The sequence below is a fragment of the Penicillium vulpinum genome, assembly GCF_028829585.1.
Source record: "Penicillium vulpinum strain IBT 29486 chromosome Unknown utg000003l_segment0_segment0, whole genome shotgun sequence".
In the NCBI taxonomy this organism is placed as follows: Eukaryota; Fungi; Ascomycota; class Eurotiomycetes; order Eurotiales; family Aspergillaceae; genus Penicillium; species Penicillium vulpinum.
The window spans coordinates 7,994,949-8,013,145 of record NW_026643243.1 but is presented as its reverse complement, the minus strand read 5'-3'; the positions used below and the strand labels follow the sequence as shown (position 1 = coordinate 8,013,145).

The 18,197-nt window shown below is 45.7% G+C and overlaps 4 protein-coding genes across 4 annotated transcripts; 3 read left to right on the top strand and 1 right to left on the bottom strand.

Annotated features, from left to right (window-relative positions):
- Positions 1-21: 21 nt before the first annotated feature.
- On the top strand, positions 22-774 carry N7479_008069 (ubiquitin-conjugating enzyme E2; the record flags this gene model as incomplete). The annotated part of the gene is made up of 4 exons (XM_057255763.1): positions 22-48; positions 116-127; positions 250-400; positions 491-774. The coding sequence occupies 4 exons, from the start codon at positions 22-24 to the stop codon at positions 772-774; spliced, it is 474 nt and encodes a 157-aa protein (XP_057109625.1).
- Positions 775-2,311: 1,537 nt separating this feature from the next.
- N7479_008068 (DUF3455 domain-containing protein) lies at positions 2,312-3,146 on the bottom strand (the record flags this gene model as incomplete). Its single annotated transcript, XM_057255762.1, has 2 exons — positions 2,312-2,419; positions 2,484-3,146. 2 exons carry the CDS (start codon positions 3,144-3,146, stop codon positions 2,312-2,314), a joined length of 771 nt encoding a protein of 256 aa, XP_057109624.1.
- Positions 3,147-4,687: 1,541 nt separating this feature from the next.
- On the top strand, positions 4,688-8,386 carry N7479_008067 (U2 snRNP complex subunit HSH155; the record flags this gene model as incomplete). Its single annotated transcript, XM_057255761.1, has 1 exon — positions 4,688-8,386. The coding sequence occupies one exon, from the start codon at positions 4,688-4,690 to the stop codon at positions 8,384-8,386; it is 3,699 nt and encodes a 1,232-aa protein (XP_057109623.1).
- An 8,203-nt stretch (positions 8,387-16,589) lies between these two features.
- On the top strand, positions 16,590-17,758 carry N7479_008066 (C2H2-type zinc finger protein; the record flags this gene model as incomplete). The annotated part of the gene is made up of 3 exons (XM_057255760.1): positions 16,590-17,032; positions 17,104-17,582; positions 17,640-17,758. 3 exons carry the CDS (start codon positions 16,590-16,592, stop codon positions 17,756-17,758), a joined length of 1,041 nt encoding a protein of 346 aa, XP_057109622.1.
- Between the last annotated feature and the right edge of the window lie 439 nt (positions 17,759-18,197).

Below are 18,197 nucleotides of genomic sequence, written 5' to 3'. Positions count from 1 at the left end.
TATCAGTACCACATCGCAACCATGTTCGCTACAAAGCGTCTGAGCAAGGTGAATATACTCTGAATCTGAAAGATACCAGAATGCCTATCTTACTGACTATATTCATGGATTATAGGAGCTCATTAAGGTACCAATTCCTCCGTTTTCTTCTCGCGCTTATCGCCTTTGTCCCACATACTTTGAGAGCATACCGCACCCATGCATATTGTTCATTCTATAAACATGTTTCTCTAACCTTTGAATTTCCAGATGCAAGAGCATGTCCCACCGGGAATCACAATCGTCAAATGTGACAATCTTGAGGAATGGCAGATGGACATCAAGATCCTCGACGATAACCCACTTTATCTGAACCAGACTTATCGCCTGAAGTTTACCTTCAGTAACAAGTATCCTATTGGTAAGCCCTAACTTCTCAGCAGCTCTTTTTGTTTTTTCTTATTGGCTTCATTCCATTCCTTCATTCTGGGTTTTGACACAATCATTTTAGAGCCCCCGGAGGTCCAATTCATCCAATGTCCTGCCTCGACTGGCACACCCCGCACAATCCCCATGCATCCCCACATCTACAGCAACGGCATTATCTGCCTTGACCTCCTGGGCTCCGCGGGTTGGTCCCCAGTGCAGACAGTCGAGAGCGTCTGCATGAGTCTTCAGAGCATGCTTACCGCCAACAATCGCAACGAGCGCCCCGCCGGTGACCAAGAGTTCATCGCAACCAACCGCCGTCGCATCCGTGACATCAACTTTGTCTACGAGGATGATAATGTATAAATCACTAGCTCCCAGGTCGGAGCTAGTCCGTGGTGTATTTGAAATGGGGGATGGCTTGCGTTGGCGGGGCGGGGAGAGGGGCATACATCGGCGTTTTCTACATGGATGCAATTCCGCCCCTTGAGATTTGAGCGGCGGGACTTACATGGTGCCTCGTGACATTGTATTTTTTGATTCTTCACGTTTTGCATTCATCCTGGCGCTGACCTATTATTGGTTTCATTCGTGAAATGGGTGGTTTTCTTGCGGGCGTTCAAGGGTTTTCATTATTTACCAATACGATCAATAAGAGAATCGTTTCTCTTTCAACAATATTTGGGGATTGCTGTAGACAAGAGAGAAGATATCAAGTAATAGAATCCATAGTATAAGCAACTGTCCATCTTGTCCGGGGAAGAATGATAGCAGATGTTCAATGTGATTGAGCAGATCGCCTATATCCCCAAAGCAAGAATAATACAAATCTTCCAAGCCCCAAGGATAAGAGCAAGTCAATTTTCTCAAATCTGCCAAGTATAATTATCATCAGAAATGGCACCTACAACTCAAATTGACCTTTCCCATGTATAGCCCGCAACGGCCATGCTTCCAGTAGAACGCCTCAAACAAGCAGCCAACAACACCATGTTCACCGAAGGACTTGCCTATGGCCCCGACGAATCATCTTGTCTTCTGGGTATCTGAGGATACTGGGTTTAGTGGGCGAATGCGAGGGATACCCCAGGATGGGGAGGGAATGGATGTTGCAGCACACAGGACTTCATCTATGGTCTTTCTCAAGCCTTCAAGTAAGCTGAAGACAAACTGAAAATTTCCTTGCAGTGGTTCTACGCGCTCTGATGGTGCCCCTTCGTAAATAACGTCAACTTCCATCAATGAGCTGCTTGAAGATAACTCCTTGCCTGGATATCCCAATTTCTTGGCTCCAGAAGGACGAAGAAGGCATTGTACCCCAGCATCAGCAATCGAAACACATCTCTGTCAATTTAGTGTATCATTTACTCCTGATCTGGAAACTAGACCAATCGCGGGGGGTATTGCCTCTGGGTTCAGCTTCCAGCCGCATTGACCGCAATTCAAGTGCGCCGAGAAGCCCTAGAGAAGCAAAATTTGGTCCCAGGTGGCGGTGAGACGTTTGCAGTTCCAGGGAATGCTCCAGGGAGAGATTTGCGTTGCAGACTGAGACTTTGTTTCATGTGGGAGGATGAAGGGCGCCTAGTTGAGGGGGTGGGGGAGTCAGGGCTTATCATCCAGGGTATACTGTCAAACAACAAATAGAAGAAACAGAACTGGTGCCGTTTTTAAAAAGGTGTAGTCTCTACTTTAGATTTCAAATTTATTAGAAATCCCACAATACAAAATCCTACTCAGGTGGCTGGGTATAATAAATTCAATAAAATTCGTGAACTGTCTTTTCCACACAGTTCTAGATACATATTAGAAAAGGATTGCTCTCGCAGTCGTATACATCGCTTGTAGAAAACACAAAACTCCAAGGGTCCACCATAGCTTCAAACTGGAACTTAGCACGCTTTTGTCACCCGTAAAACCAATATTCTGCAGCATAATCGACTTCAATCGTTGTCTTTTGACCAGCACACGTAGATGGCGAGTCACCCAGGGATGTCACAACTCGGTAAACTTCCTATAAAGAACAATTCTGTCAGAAATGTCCCCAGATCTGGGAGTTCTGGGTAATCTGAGCCTACCTGAATACCATTTCCCTTCTTTTGTCCTAGCTTAAGCCACGGAACATCGCCGGGGGTTTTGGATCTAGATCTGGATCTGGATTTGGATTTTGGCGCTGGAGTAGAGGCTATTTTACTAGCAGCAATCCATGAATCGGAGCCACTCAGCTCCATGTCAAAGACGGGATCTCCGCCATCATTAAAATAATGTTCACCAATAATGAGGTTTGTGCTTCTCGTGCCCTGGGATACAAGAGTTGCCATGAAGGCGAGAGATCCAACAGGAGTTTTGCTGATAAGCGCAGGGACTTCGTGGAGGAGAGCTAAAGATGATGCTGCAATGCAAGAGGCGTCGAAGAGCGTGGCGACAGCACCAACAGCTGTGGGCTCGACGGTGGTTTTGGAATTTGAGGAAGCATCTGATGGACAAGTGTAGTTTTGTGTTCCTCGGCCCAATGCAACATATTTGAGAGTCAAGTTCTTGGATGGGTGTGGAAGCGATGACTTTTCTTCATTCAATGAGAGGTATACATTTGAGAGAGAGCAATTCCCAAGGTTGATATCGTCAAGTTGGTGGTAGATTCGGGAGAATGAGGCAGCCAGACCCAGAGGATGAGGAAGACCTGAGTGTCCTTCCACATCTGCTGCTACGAGGAGCAATGGCAGCGCTAAGAAGAGCTTCATGGTGGCCGGGTAATCTTGGATCTATAAGATGCAGACAGCTTCTAGAATTTGCTCGAGTAAATCTAGTTTTGCGGTCGTGAAGGGGAAATGGGGTATAAAGCAAGGATAAAAGCAACAAAAAGAGGATATATCGCATTTAATGAAAGAGTTGGCAAGGCTACTCTGATATGTAACAAAGGACATGCTCGGAGTATGAGATACGCCGCACAGGTCGCCTGGCTCTCGGTGTAAGCCCAATTAATCTAAGCGTAGTGGATTCTGGTTCAATAAACCTTTAAGGGGACCAATGACAGATTCCATATAACTTTCTACCGCCGTCTACATTTAAGTTTTCTACATATTATAGCTTGGAAATTATCCGAGTCTGCTGACTGGGGACACTGACGGGCCTAACGGTGTGCTAAAATTGGCCTCTTTGTTGTCAACCTCACCTTTTTTGAAAGGTTACTAGAGATATAGGAAATGAGCTCTTAATTTGTGTTGGTTAGAATGAAAAGGATGTAACCACAGGGCTCTGTGTTACACTAGCACCATCAGAAAACTGCTTTGATGTTGGACAACCTTGGAAGAGATTAGGATATCGGTAATACTGCGTAGTTTTTGTCAATAATAGTATACCATCTATAATCATTATAATCAGCCTTAGAAGGCATATTGATCAAGTTCATCTTTCCGAATTTTAGAATGCTGCAAGCGCTTATTTGATGTACCTACTATAGCTTAGATCTATCATTGGCTATCGGAGAGTTTCTTGCTCTTATCCCCAGTCGTATTAGAACCTTCGTCCTAAAATTAGACAATTAATTTCAAGCGTGCAGGGACACTAAAGTCCATGCAGACCTTCAATCTCCCTGGCACACCGGTTGTAGCATAAATAGACCATAAGCGCCCTCGCAGCGCCACGGGTTTGAGCACCAATCAGGCTGCACTACAAATATATAGATTTATAAGCCATAAACCACATTGTCAGGGTTGATTAAGTACAAGGAATTATAGCATTAACTATAGAGTCAAGAGGCCAGAATGGCACTGCTAGGTAGAATATCAATGGCTTCTGACCAGAAATTAGAGGTAGCTCACAGAGAGTTGGTGTAAAATTTTGGGAGTTTAGGCTTTCTTTGAGTAGGATCTATCATCTATCATAATCTCTTTGGGTTGTTATTTAATTCATTATTCCCTCCTGTTCTGTTGGGATGTTCGCCATTTTCCTTTCATCAATGTCCTTTCATATCGATGTCCCGCTAACGTTGTTGACCGCCCTATCTATGGCTCGGGGGTTCCGGCCCGCCCGGCATGATCATGATTATGTCACAGTGCACGTGATCAGGTAGACACCCAACCTGACCTAGGAAGAAACCAGCGTCTAATCACGTGCAACCTAATCACGACCTTTTTCATCACGAGGCGGCTAGCAACACAGCGTCCTCAATCACCATTTTTGTGACCGTTACAGCGGTTTTCAATCCGGATGTAGCTGCGGTGTTCCCTTCTGCGGTAATACAGGCTCACTCATATCCTTGCGACTCTTACATTTCGTCACCATGTCTGACGGTAGGTTTTCGCGAGCTCTCCCGCGTGACTCCATACTGATCCCCACTGTAGCCGATATTGAGGCCGTTCGACGGCTCCAAGCTGAGCGCAATGCTGCTGCTAGTGCCAAAAAGGGTTCTAAGACCTTTGATCAATCTGCTCAACGTACCGATAACTCGACCAAAGCCTCCCTGACCGAATCCTTCGACACCTTTTTGTACGAACGCGATGGAGCAGATAAGTTTTCGAACTACGATACTTCGATCGCTGTTGATGGTGATGAAGAGATGGAAGACGCGGATGGAGGACACCGACTGGTTGGCCAATACACTGCTACCAGAGGCCAGATTGATGAGATGGCGCAAGGAGCTGGCGTTGAGGAGGAGGACATCTTGCTAGGCCGCGAAAAGTCAGCTCGAATTGCAGACCGCGAGACAGACTACCAAAAGCGTCGATTCAACCGTGGTGCCCTGACCCCGACACGTGCCGATCCCTTCGCTGCCAATGCCCACGCGAATGTTGAAGGAGAGAGTCAAACCTACCGTGAGGTCATGGCCATCCGCGAGATGGAGAGGGAGGAGGAGCGTGTCCACAAGCTGATCGCAGAGAAGCGCGAGAAGGGTGAAGACGTCACAGAGCACGAGGCTACCCTGAAGAGGGTGGAACAAGATAAAGAAAATGCCGAGGCGGGTTCAACCGTTGCGGTGGTTAGCGAAAGAAAGCGAAAGAACCGATGGGGCACGATGGACGAGCCTGGTGGTGAACCAGGCAAAAGATCGCGTTTCGATGAAGCACCTGCTCCCGAAGAAGCACCCAAATCCGCCCGATCGAGATGGGATCTAGCGCCATCCCTCACAGCGGCCACTCCCGTCGGCAACCAAGGACTTGCCACTCCCATGCATCCGTCCCAAGCAGGTGCCCCTACAGCAGTCGGGTTTGGGGCTGATGTGCCCGGTCAAATTGCTGGTTGGTCTGATGAGGACCTCGATATCATGCTTCCCGGTGAGGCCGGTGGCTATAAGATCCTCGACCCTCCTCCCGGTTATGAACCTATCCGAACCCACGCCCGCAGGCTCACAGCCACGCCAGCACCCATGGCTAGCGCTGGTGGTGTCGGAGGATTCATGATGCAAGAGCCAGAAAGTGTTCAGTCTGTAGGAAAGGATCTTCCAACCGATATCCCAGGTGTGGGTGAACTCCAATTCTTCAAGGCTGAGGACATGGCCTACTTCGGCAAGCTGATGGAGGCTGGTGATGAAACCAGCATGACTGTGGAAGAGATGAAGGAGCGAAAGATTATGAGATTGCTGCTCAAGATCAAGAACGGTACCCCGCCCATGCGTAAGACCGCTCTGCGTCAAATCACAGACAATGCACGCGATTTTGGTCCCGGGGCTCTTTTCAATCAGATTCTTCCCCTGCTCATGGAAAGGACTCTGGAAGACCAGGAGCGTCACTTGCTGGTGAAGGTCATTGACCGAATTCTCTACAAACTGGATGATCTAGTTCGCCCCTATGTTCATAAGATTTTGGTCGTCATCGAACCACTACTGATTGATCAGGATTATTACGCTCGTGTTGAAGGCCGAGAGATTATCTCGAACCTTGCCAAGGCCGCCGGTCTTGCTACAATGATCAGTACTATGCGTCCTGATATTGACCACGCCGATGAATATGTGCGAAACACGACAGCACGCGCCTTCGCCGTTGTGGCCTCTGCCCTCGGTATTCCCGCCCTCCTTCCTTTCCTCCGCGCTGTCTGCCGCAGTAAGAAGTCATGGCAGGCCCGACACACCGGTGTCAAGATTGTCCAGCATATCCCTATTCTCATGGGTTGCGCCATTCTCCCTCACCTGAAGGAGCTGGTTGGATGTGTTTCTGGTAACCTTAGTGATGAACAAGCTAAGGTTCGGACCGTCACCGCTCTATCTCTGGCCTCTTTGGCCGAGGCTGCAAACCCATACGGCATTGAAAGTTTCGATGATATCCTGAGTCCTCTCTGGACCGGTGCCCGCAAGCAGCGTGGCAAGGGCCTCTCTGCCTTCCTCAAGGCTGTCGGCTATATCATTCCTCTTATGGACGAAGAATATGCCAACTATTACACCTCTCAAATCATGGAGATCCTTCTTCGAGAATTCGCCTCGCCAGATGAGGAAATGAAGAAGGTTGTCTTGAAGGTGGTTTCTCAGTGTGCAAGCACTCAAGGTGTGACTGCCACCTACTTGAAGGAGCACGTCTTGACAGAGTTCTTCAAGGGCTTCTGGATGCGACGTATGGCACTCGACCGACGAAACTACCGTCAGGTCGTCGATACCACAGTGGACCTGGGCCAGAAAGTGGGAGTCGGCGAGATTCTCGATCGCGTCGTCAACAACTTGAAGGACGAAAGCGAGCCATATCGCAAGATGACTGTGGAAACAGTTGAAAAATTGATTGCATCACTTGGAGCTGCTGACATTTCTGAGAGGCTGGAAGAACGCCTCATTGATGGTGTCCTTTTTGCTTTCCAGGAACAAAGCATTGAAGATCTTGTCATTCTTAATGGATTCGGCACGGTGGTGAATGCACTTGGCACACGATGCAAGGCATATATCCCTCAGATTGTCAGTACCATTCTCTGGCGTCTGAACAACAAGTCCCCCACTGTTCGACAACAGGCAGCCGATCTTATCTCCCGCGTTGCGCTGGTGATGAAGCAGTGTGACGAGGAAGCTCTCATGGGCAAGCTTGGTATCGTGCTCTACGAATACCTAGGTGAAGAATATCCCGAGGTTCTGGGTTCGATCTTGGGTGCTTTGCGTGCCATCGTCACCGTGGTCGGTATCACCCAGATGCAGCCACCCATCCGCGATCTTCTCCCCCGACTTACCCCCATTCTGCGCAACCGTCACGAAAAGGTGCAGGAGAACACAATTGATCTCGTCGGTCGTATTGCCGACCGTGGTCCCGAGTCCGTGAACGCCCGTGAATGGATGCGTATCTGCTTTGAGCTGATGGATATGCTCAAGGCTCACAAGAAGGGAATTCGTCGCGCAGCCAACAACACATTCGGTTTCATTGCCAAGGCTATTGGTCCCCAGGATGTCCTCGCTGCTCTTCTCGGCAACTTACGAGTACAGGAGCGTCAGTCGCGTGTTTGTACAGCTGTTGCCATCGGTATCGTCGCCGAAACTTGTGCTCCGTTCACTGTTCTACCAGCACTGATGAACGAGTACCGGGTGCCCGATCTCAACGTGCAAAACGGTGTGCTCAAGGCGCTGTCCTTCTTGTTCGAGTACATTGGCGAGATGGGCAAGGATTACGTCTACGCTGTCACTCCACTCCTCGAGGATGCCCTTGTCGACCGTGACCAAGTCCACCGACAGACCGCTGCCAGCGCGGTCAAGCACGTCGCACTTGGTGTTATCGGTCTTGGTTGCGAGGATGCCATGGTCCATCTGCTCAACCTTCTTTTCCCCAACATCTTTGAGACCAGTCCCCACGTCATTGACCGAGTCATTGAAGCCATCGAAGCCATCCGGATGGCGGTCGGCACTGGTATTGTTATGAACTACGTTTGGGCTGGCTTGTTCCACCCCGCTCGGAAGGTCCGCATGCCTTACTGGAGACTGTACAACGACGCATACGTCCAGGGAGCCGATGCGATGATTCCCTACTACCCGGAGATGGAGGGCGATGTGGACCGACCAGAACTGTCCATTATCATCTAAGGACGATGCTGTAATTGGATGGTTTGGTTTCTCATGCATTATTAGATACAGATTCTATGGGGTTTGTTATTTTGCTAGCCGGTGTTCTCGTTTTTTTTTTTTTTTTTCCTGGTCAATATTTTCTTCATACTGGGGGGGGATTGTTTGGCGTCTCATGTGTAACTGTATCCCATTTGCCAAAATACAGAAGTTATCATTATCAATATCAATTCCCAATCCGAATTCATTGTGTGTGATGGATTCCCTCGATATACTTTTGTGGCTGCTTACTATCGTGTGATTCCGGTAGCCCTGTAACCCTGTATGTGAGGTGATATATCTTGCTATTAATGAATGGTCTTAGTAAACTCCTAGTCAAAAATCTTCCAAACCATGAAATTTTTTTGACGTCTTACAATGAAAACTACGATTTTGCTTGATTTCTTCTAAGTTTCCATACACAACTGTGTAGAGTCGATCGTTGCTCTAAACATGAATTACAAGGCCAAGCATAGTGACAGGGACAATCAGGCAGGGATCGCTCGTAAGGCCGACAATCATGTCAATCACCGATCTTCAAACAGGGTCTAAGTCTGGGGTACAACGTCGACGTCACATATTCAAAGTACTCAAGGTTATACTATCTTGTTGTATAGGCATGTTTTTTGCTATGAATGTTTAGAAAACATTTAGGTAGAATAATCCCTCAATTCTCAGAATCTCCTCCACATTTTGCCACACAAAAAATAGAAAAAAAAACTCGTCATCACAGGGTCCGAAGAGGGGCAGAATGGTATTTTCCAATTTGTCTCCTCCTTTTGCCAAGAACGCCAAATGCCTAAGCTTGCCGTGGGCCTTGGCACAGGATGTGGCCGCGTAAGCTCTGATGTGGTTCTTGTGGGGAATATCTTTATTGGTTTTTGTTTTGGATTGGAATATGTGCTATATTATTATAGAAAGTGAGGAGTATGGAGTATATAGAAGTCTTGATATATACTGGGATTATGTTGTATAGCTAATATACCTAACTTAGTACATACCTAGGTAACTAAGTATATACCCTCTAAGTTACTGTATATATATGATCTTATATATCTTCAACAACCGAATGTAGATATCAAATTGAACCCAATCGGGACGGGAGTATGTATCTTGAACAGCAAGTCTCTACACAGCCTCCCCCTGAATTCAGTATCTCCAATCACAGTAGTGACCGGGGAATGGAGGATATGCTCTACTCCATACTTTCCATGGGAGTCAAAAGAGAACACACAGACCCTGATAAGGGGGCGTCGGTTGTGTAACGCCCCTTTTTTTACCTTTTGGTTTGTACTTCCTTTATTTGATTTTCAGGGTTCTACTATCCCCTTTTGGTCCTTTGAGCATTTCTATTATTACAAAGTCCTTAACTATTTTGAACCTATAAACACTATAGCCATACTATCTTCTTAGCGCAGTGGCGGACACGGCACAAAATCAAGAAATCATGGCTGCAAGGATCAGTCCAAATTGAGCTTCATAGATCCTTTTAGATCGTGGAGGCACATGCAGGGAATGAGCCCCTACCCCACCGGAAAAAGCGTAAAGTGTAAACTGACTATATTGTACAACCACCAGACACCGTGTGGCATCAGTTAATATATGATAGGTACAATAAATGTGTAGTGTGATATTGTCGTACATCGTATAAGGGTTGTTGTACGGAGTAGTCAAAAGGTGGAGAAGGTCGCGTGTCGCGTATCTATCAAGGACCGTGAGTAGTCTGTGTTCTCGCATATATACTAAAGTGTGTAAGGTAGCTGTCAAGCATGCGAGATACCGAGATTCCTCGGATTCATGTGAAGGAGTATGGAGTAACTGGGGGGTATAGACTGCAAAAAAAGGTTATGCGGACAAAGCATAGGAAGCTATACCAATCAGCAGATACATAGCGGTTGCCGCAACACGGTAAGGATCAAGGATTTCGGAAAAAGGTTGGGAGAAGACTTGCGCATTGGATGATTGGAACTAGATCAAAAATGCTGGGCACACGTTGCTATCAAAGCTTTTTTTTTCTCCCTTGTGTCTCCCTTCCCCCTGTTTTGTTTTAGGGCAAGTAAGACAGGCTTTCTGTTCTGTGAGTACTGAACATGACTGTTTATTGGATTTCTTATATATATTTATTTTATGAATGGCAAGGGATCGGAGACCCTGCAGGAGGCCCCATTCACGACGGTTGAGGCACACAGCGAGGGGCGTACTTCGTACTCCGTACACACTTTGTGGATCGCGCGCCTCTGGCGCGTTACCTTTTTTTTTTTTTTCTGTTTAGTTCTCCGTTTAGAACGGACTATAGTACGCACTAGGGCTTAGGCTAAGACTCCGGCCCCTCCTTCAAGGCACTTGGTATTGCCTGCAGTGTCTGGTGACATAAGCCAAGAGAAGTAATCTCTCTCCACTTTCTGCAAGTGTGTCTTTTATGTTAGGGAAGTTTGATATATAGATATAAATATGGATATATATATCTATATGTATACATATATACATTGTATATCAATATATTTACGCTATATAACTTCTAAAGTAAATTTGATTTCTAGTGGGAAAGGGTTACAACGCACACCGTAATTTCTTATATCCAATAGTCACATCTTCGGGACAGAATCCAACATGAACCGTCGCGATGGGATTGGACCGAAGTTACGTTTGGCGGGGGGATCCGATCAAACCGTCAAGTTAATCGCCTATTAAGGCAAAAAGTGTATTCTTCAGGTAAAAGAGGCGTTACTTAGTCATGTCCGAAGTTTTCCGGTAGTTTTCCGATCTGACAGAGACCCGCTACTAGTAATGACGGCATAAAAGGAGAGGGACAAATTACTCGGTGTGGTTTAGTCTATGCATGACTTCGGTGTTAACTATATTAGATCTTGAACAGAATATATAAGAAGACTATATTACGGGGTATGTCCTTGTATTAGAATTCTCAGATCCAACGTTTCAGGTTGTTTAGCGTTGACCCTGAGGGTGGCAGTGTTCCTAGCGGGAAATGTGGAGAGCCCAGGATCGTACGCAGGGATCACAACTGTAGACCAAACCAAAATGGGCTTTGCGGGGGGGTTGATTCCAAGGTTGAGGGGGGATAGTAACGTCATTTGACTTTAAAGATTTGATATTCAATATATTCGATAGAATTACATAAAAATTCAAATAAACCTCGGAGGAAACCTACAAGGTTTAGAAGAAAAGAGAGAAAAGGTCCGAGATATTTCGAAATACCACAGTTCCAAAGGTTAACCTTCCTACTTTGTATAAGCAAGATAAACCACGTTGACTCCAAAAGCGCGGGATAAGCACGCGTCAGCTTCTGGTGGGTCTACAAATACAATTGGTCGATCAACAGCTGCCAAGATCGGCTATCGACTATCTGCCGTCTGCAGGTGGAGACTGGCTTGTAAATAATCCAGTATGATTGGTTTGAAGGCTCTGCAACAAACATGTAAGAATGTGGATCCAATGGAATTAAGCCAGACTAGTCCAAAAGGAGTTCCAACCTAATCCACACTAGTCTGAACTAATCCAAAAGTATAAAAATAAACCTAAAAGGGGGGTCCGGTATCGGGTGAATCGGCACCCATGGTTCAATGCGTTTTTTTTCTTTCAAGGGACTTTGCTTACTCCGTAGTGGATAGAGATTTTTTCAAGGGTTTTCCAAGGGAAAGGGTTTTTATCCTATTTAACCGGGACTGGACAGCCTTTCGTAAATGAGTCCCACTATGGTGGATGCAACGTGAACTTCCCTAAAGAACAGCTTGAACGTTTCATTTGTTTCTATGTATAGAAATCGATTTCTGCAGTGACGCAGCGTGGGGGAAATATTACCCTTTACAATGTTACATTTACCTCCGAGTTCTCAACACTTACACTAGAATATATTAGATATATAACTTATATATTATATATATATATAATATTCAAACACAAAAAAAAAAGAAACGGTGATTTGCAATGTCAACCTTGATTTAGGGACAACGACGATCTGCCGTGTGGGAACTGCCAAGATCGGAGCCCCATGCAGATGACAGGCCTTTGGTCAAGGGTACCTGATTGACACTCGGCATTGAGGCGGATCGTCAACGTGCTAGATAAGGATCTGATTACTGCGTACTTTGGGATTTGGATTTCAAGATAATCACTTTACCTTTTTACATTGAATTCGTTTGTGATTGTGAAGTCTTGGGGTTTAATATATTTTGTTCGATATCTGTGATTGAACTGTCACATACATCCCTGACCGCCCTTTTTCTTTTTTCTGACTTTTCCAGCGGGTTTCTCGGAAAGATAAAAATTCTTCCGAAGTAATCAATGATAAAAACATCTCAGGGTCTCCAAGGACGCGTCATTAGCCGTGTTACGGAATCTCCAAGAAAAGCGGTCAACCCAAGGCCCAGACAGCTTTTGAAGGAGACAATCCGGACCTATATGCTCCACCCCTCCCGTGTCTAACATTGGTATAGTGGATAGAGGACTTGTATATAGAGTGATACACTATAATCTAACTGTCTATCCGGCACAATCCGACTCAATATTATGGCCAAGGTATACCTTCCTCAAAAAGTTGAAATTTAATTATTTCGAACTACTGAACGCCATGCCAATGTATATAAACAAAAATCACACATCCACATATATATATACAATAGATCTATATAAGTACATATGTATATATAAAATATATACAATATATACACAATCTTGGCAGTTTTCCCATCTCACATCCCCTCTTCACCATGCGCTCAAAAATCAGCATCAAAAACGCCACATTTGCCAACACCCATCGGCGTTCGTTGAACAGAAATCTGCCGGTGAGATATGCCAAGTGGTCCACACGGCATGGCTGTGGGAAAAGGGGGGGGTTTACAGGTTACGCTCAGACTCGAGAGTATGTGTTGCATTGCTTGTTTTTGGTTTATTGGATTTTGGTTTGGTTGAGTTCGCGCCTCTTCATTTCAAGGGCTCCATATGGGCTTTTTTTTCTTTTCTTTTTCAAAATGGGGGTCAACTTCATTTTTGTAAAGGTGAAGTTAGAGAAATCTGACCTCCGTACCTGGATTTCCTTTTTGGCCCTTGATCTGTGCAGTGTGGATTTAGGTGCCCAACTAAACGCCCAAGGGCCTTTTTTGCTTTTGGGGATGTCCACCCGGTCTGGACGGTCGGGACTCGAGACTCGGGGACTCGGGGGACTTTGTGGCCTTGGGTGTCGATAGATGAGATGCATACTAAGGTAACTAGACTCCGTGGTTAGGTAAATAAATTAATAGCCATTTAATACTTTCACTTTCTAAAACAAAGTACTTTAAAGTGTTTGGAGTAACTTCAGAGAAACCTTATCGAATACTCCAATCTTAATCCGGTAACCCGAGGACCGGTCCTCGCACACTTCCATACTTTGTACACACGAGTAACCTTGGAAATTTCCTATTAATGAACACCGATATTTGTGGCTTAAAAGTTGCTTAATTATCAGCTTCCACGGTTGCCTGAGTTTTCTTTTTTTTTTCCAAATCCGACGCTGTGGCGTTGCCATGGTTAATGGAATGCGGAGAAGCCGAGCAACCTAGGGCCGAGCAAAATTGGAACCTTGGATTTGGATGCCATGGTCCCCAGTTACCTATATAGGTAGATCTCCGTGTTGAGATCCATTGAAATGCATGTTTTCCAAGACTGTCCCGGAAGAGCGGCTGATTCTTAATCCTTGAAGTACAGGATGTAGAATATATCATCGTACTTCGGTCACGCTATACCCTATACCTATCTTTCTCCCGGGCTAAACGCCAATCATTAATGGAGACTTAGTATGTAGACTACATGATTGGACAAGGTTATGTAACCTTTCTTCAGCCTCTTCGGCTCTTCGATGATCTCCTACCTTGTGATCAAACATGTGAGCCCTGTACGAAGTACGGGACCATATCCAGCTTCGGAGCGTGATATCAATCCCCGAGGGTCGGGGACCATAGCGAAAAAAAACCAGGTCGGAAATTTATCTATTGCATATTTCTACACTATTGAATGGCGAATTCTGATCAGAGATAATATCTGGTTCCACCACGAGGCATGGAATATATGTATGCAAATAATCCAAGAGAAAAGAAAAAGGAAAAGAGTGTGATATGTCCGATTTGAGGGACAAGTGGTCTACCGCGCTATTGCGGGAGCCGCGCCGGCCAATCTATCCAAAGCGGTCTTTTTCCCACTCCTCTGGGTTCTGTTCCGCTGTTCCGCTCTGACGTCGATATCCAGTCCCAGAAAAAAAAAAAAAAAAACATGGCTTGCAGCCCGTGGCCCTTATCGTCACAAACTAAATACGAGATTTTTTATGATTCCGGTTTCGGGTGCCTTAGGGTTAAGGGTCTTTTTTTCTTTCTATGTGATACAGCTCGCATGGCCCGGCTAATGACATTACTTGAACTTATTCCTTTTTGCCTGCAGGAGGCGTTTTTTTTTCTCCTGTGTTCCGATGCGCGAACCTCATTGCATGGGCTCGTATTTTGTGTGGTTTTTGCGACCGAAAAAAAATAGGACGGACAAAGGCCGTAGTGTTACATACATTGAGAATTCTTGTCCCGTGTGGAGTACTGCACTGTACATCCTCCACATGTTGATGGAGTACAAAGTTCGAGTCCGCATATATATTGTGTATATATATTTGTATATATATTTGTGAAACAGGAGGTCGACTATCGGATGTTAAACGTCATCGCATTTCTGAATTCCCTGATCGAATGGAATTAGAATGCAGTCAATAATGTTGGCGGCTAGTGATTCGATGCTCCCTTCTCTGTATGTAAGGTCGGGTTGGCGCGCTAAACCCTCTCTGTGCCGTGTCAAAGGCCCCTCCATGGCTTAAGCTAATTCCTTTTTATCTATTTTTTTTTTTGAGAAAAAATAATAAGAAAATAAGAAACAGGAATTATATTTCCTTATGATCCTGCAGCTTTGCCAATAATGAGTATCTCTAGTATGCTGTCCCAGATGTGGGTTTGGTCTTTAAGCCCATAGTCCTTTCAAAGGGTCTTGGAATGTTTTAGTAGTCCGGTCTATTTAACTATTTGATCTACTCGAACTAATAGTATAATCTATAGGTGAATAGACCATCTACTATTCAAAGAACTATTACTATAATCACTCATATTAACCCCCACGGCAACGGGTATACCCTTTTTTTTTTTTTGACACTGTGGGATCCGCTATATTGAAACAAGAGCCCTCAGGGCGAACCTTGAGTTTATTTCTTGGCGGTCCCTTTTTTTTATTTTTATTTTTCTTTCTTTTTTATATATATATACAGGTGTATTATTATATATTATTTATAATTATTTAATTCATAAATTTTCTTATTTGTTATCCCGACACGGCACACCTCGACCACTTATCAGCGTTCATCGCTAGTCTACAAACATTCCCCTAGTCTACACACCCCCTTTGATTCTTGAGGTCACCGACTGCTTTTTAGGTCTCATGATTTTCTCCTTTTTCTTCCTCTTATTATGTGAAGAATTATATTTATTATGCTTGTTTTTGGCTTCTCTGGGCTCATTATAATAGTCGTACTGAAAGCGATCAACTTGGACATTCCCATTTAAAACCCTGACTATACAGATTCCTTAGATCTTCCATTCCTCAGCCTAGTTGATGTTTAAGCAATTAATATATTTTAGACCCTATTACTAGTATCTTTAAGGTAAAAATAAAGAGTAAATTTTTTACATCCGAGGAACTGGTTCCCGCTGGGGTCCACCTTTGACCCAAAAAAAAAAAAAGAAAAAAGAAAATAAGAAAAAGAAAACAATAAAATAGAAAATATGGAATATGGAATAAAATATGAAATTGAAGAAAATAAATAAAAATCAAAACATCAAAAATAAATACCGGTATTATAATTTCCCAGCGATCTGCAATCCCCGACGGGACGTCGTCAGTGGCACTTTGGAGTATATTGGGATCATGCCTCACACCTTATATTCCTTCATAAGCTTCGCCGATCCCCTTCCCCAGACTGTCTCTGCTTTCACTTTTTCTCACTTAAGAAAAATTATATAAAATAATTGATCTTCGGGTCTATCAATCTCTTTTATACTCCGGATCAACACAGACGATCACTCTTTTTTCAAATCACTTTGGAATCTTCGAAAAACCCTCTCTACACAGTTTCTACACGCGATCGATTCGCGACTCTCTATCCCCCATGACGATGGTTATGGAAAATCAGAACCGCCCCTATGGCGGCATGAGCTTCGACAATGTCTACCATCACACCCCGCCACAGTTCACAGACCCGTGGGCTGCACACACAACCTCGCACTCGACACCTCCAGTCTATGCCACTTCCATGGGGAATGGCGCCGGCATGGCCCTCGCCCAGGTGAAGCAAGAGGAAGTGAACCGTACTGGCATGTCCATGCCTTACCCTAACATTCCCGTGTCCGCCCCATCAATGGTGGCTGGGACTAGTTACGCGACCAGCTATGGGCCCGAGGTAATGGGAATGCAACACGAGGTCCCGCGCACAACTTTCGACCAGGCCCCCTCTTACACCACCGCTCCTCCAATGAGCAGTTTCGCGCCATCCAGCTATGCTTACGCCCCCATTCACCCCACCCCACAGGACAGCCGTCGTATCTCGCACTCGTAAGTTAAATTCCGGCTCCGCGTCGCTTACATGGGAAGAGATCGCAAAAACTTACCCAAAATTTTCACAGAGATGCCGCTCGGGTTAGCGCTTCAGCTTCCGCCCCCACTTTCGGAGATGCGCTCGATGCAAGCCGTGGAATGGTCGCTCTCAGCCAGGATCTGACCCCGCGCAACATCTACGGCCCCGGCCCTCGCGGCGCGCGAGGCTCAGCTGATTCCTACGGTTTCCCCTCCACACAATCGTCCGCTTCATCCATCTCATCCGGCGGCAACTATCCCTACTACAGCGCCTCGGTGGGCTCCGTCGACTCCTCCGTCACAGATTACAGCTCGACTACTTCCGAGTCATATGAATCGCGCACTCTCCCCCGGCCGACCAGCCTGTTGGCTGGTAGTGCTCCCCCGGGCCCGCAATCAATGATGAGCCAATTCAGCTCGAAGATGCCCTCCAACACCCAGAAGAAGCACAAGTGCAAGGTCTGCGATAAGCGATTCACGCGTCCGTCTTCGCTGCAGACGCACATGTACAGCCACACTGGTGAAAAGCGTAAGTTTTTCTGGAAGGCAAATGATTTTGAAATTCATGTTCTAAATATTTTTCTAGCATTTGCGTGTGATGTTGAAGGCTGCGGGCGGCACTTCTCCGTTGTCTCGAACCTGCGTCGACACAAGAAGGTCCACAAGGGCGAGAAGGACTCAGGGTCTGGCGACGACGACGAGTAACCTGCCAGTCAGATTTTATTTCATACGACTATATTCTACTCGAAGCGGAAATCCGTCGAGTGCTCTCTCTCCTACGCTCTTCGCGCACAACGCGCCAGATCCTCCACCCACCACAACCTCGTTCTCCATATGCCACGAGCCAATCCATGAACCAACTGTGTTGGCATGATTTACCAAAAAATGGCTCGGGCTTTCGCATCTCCTTGTACAACAGCATGGACCACCTTTTCACCTTTTCCAATACCAACTCACCCGAGAAACATATTCTGATCGGAGAGAGAAACGCTTATACATACCATACTCCTTCCGAAACGGGTCATGGGTATAATGGGTTCCTGTTCAAAGGCCACAGGCAAGAGAGAGCCTTTTCTTTTTTTCCCCCATGTTTTTCTTTCATATTTCCTTTGTTTCACCCACGTTACGACCATAGAGGTTTCTG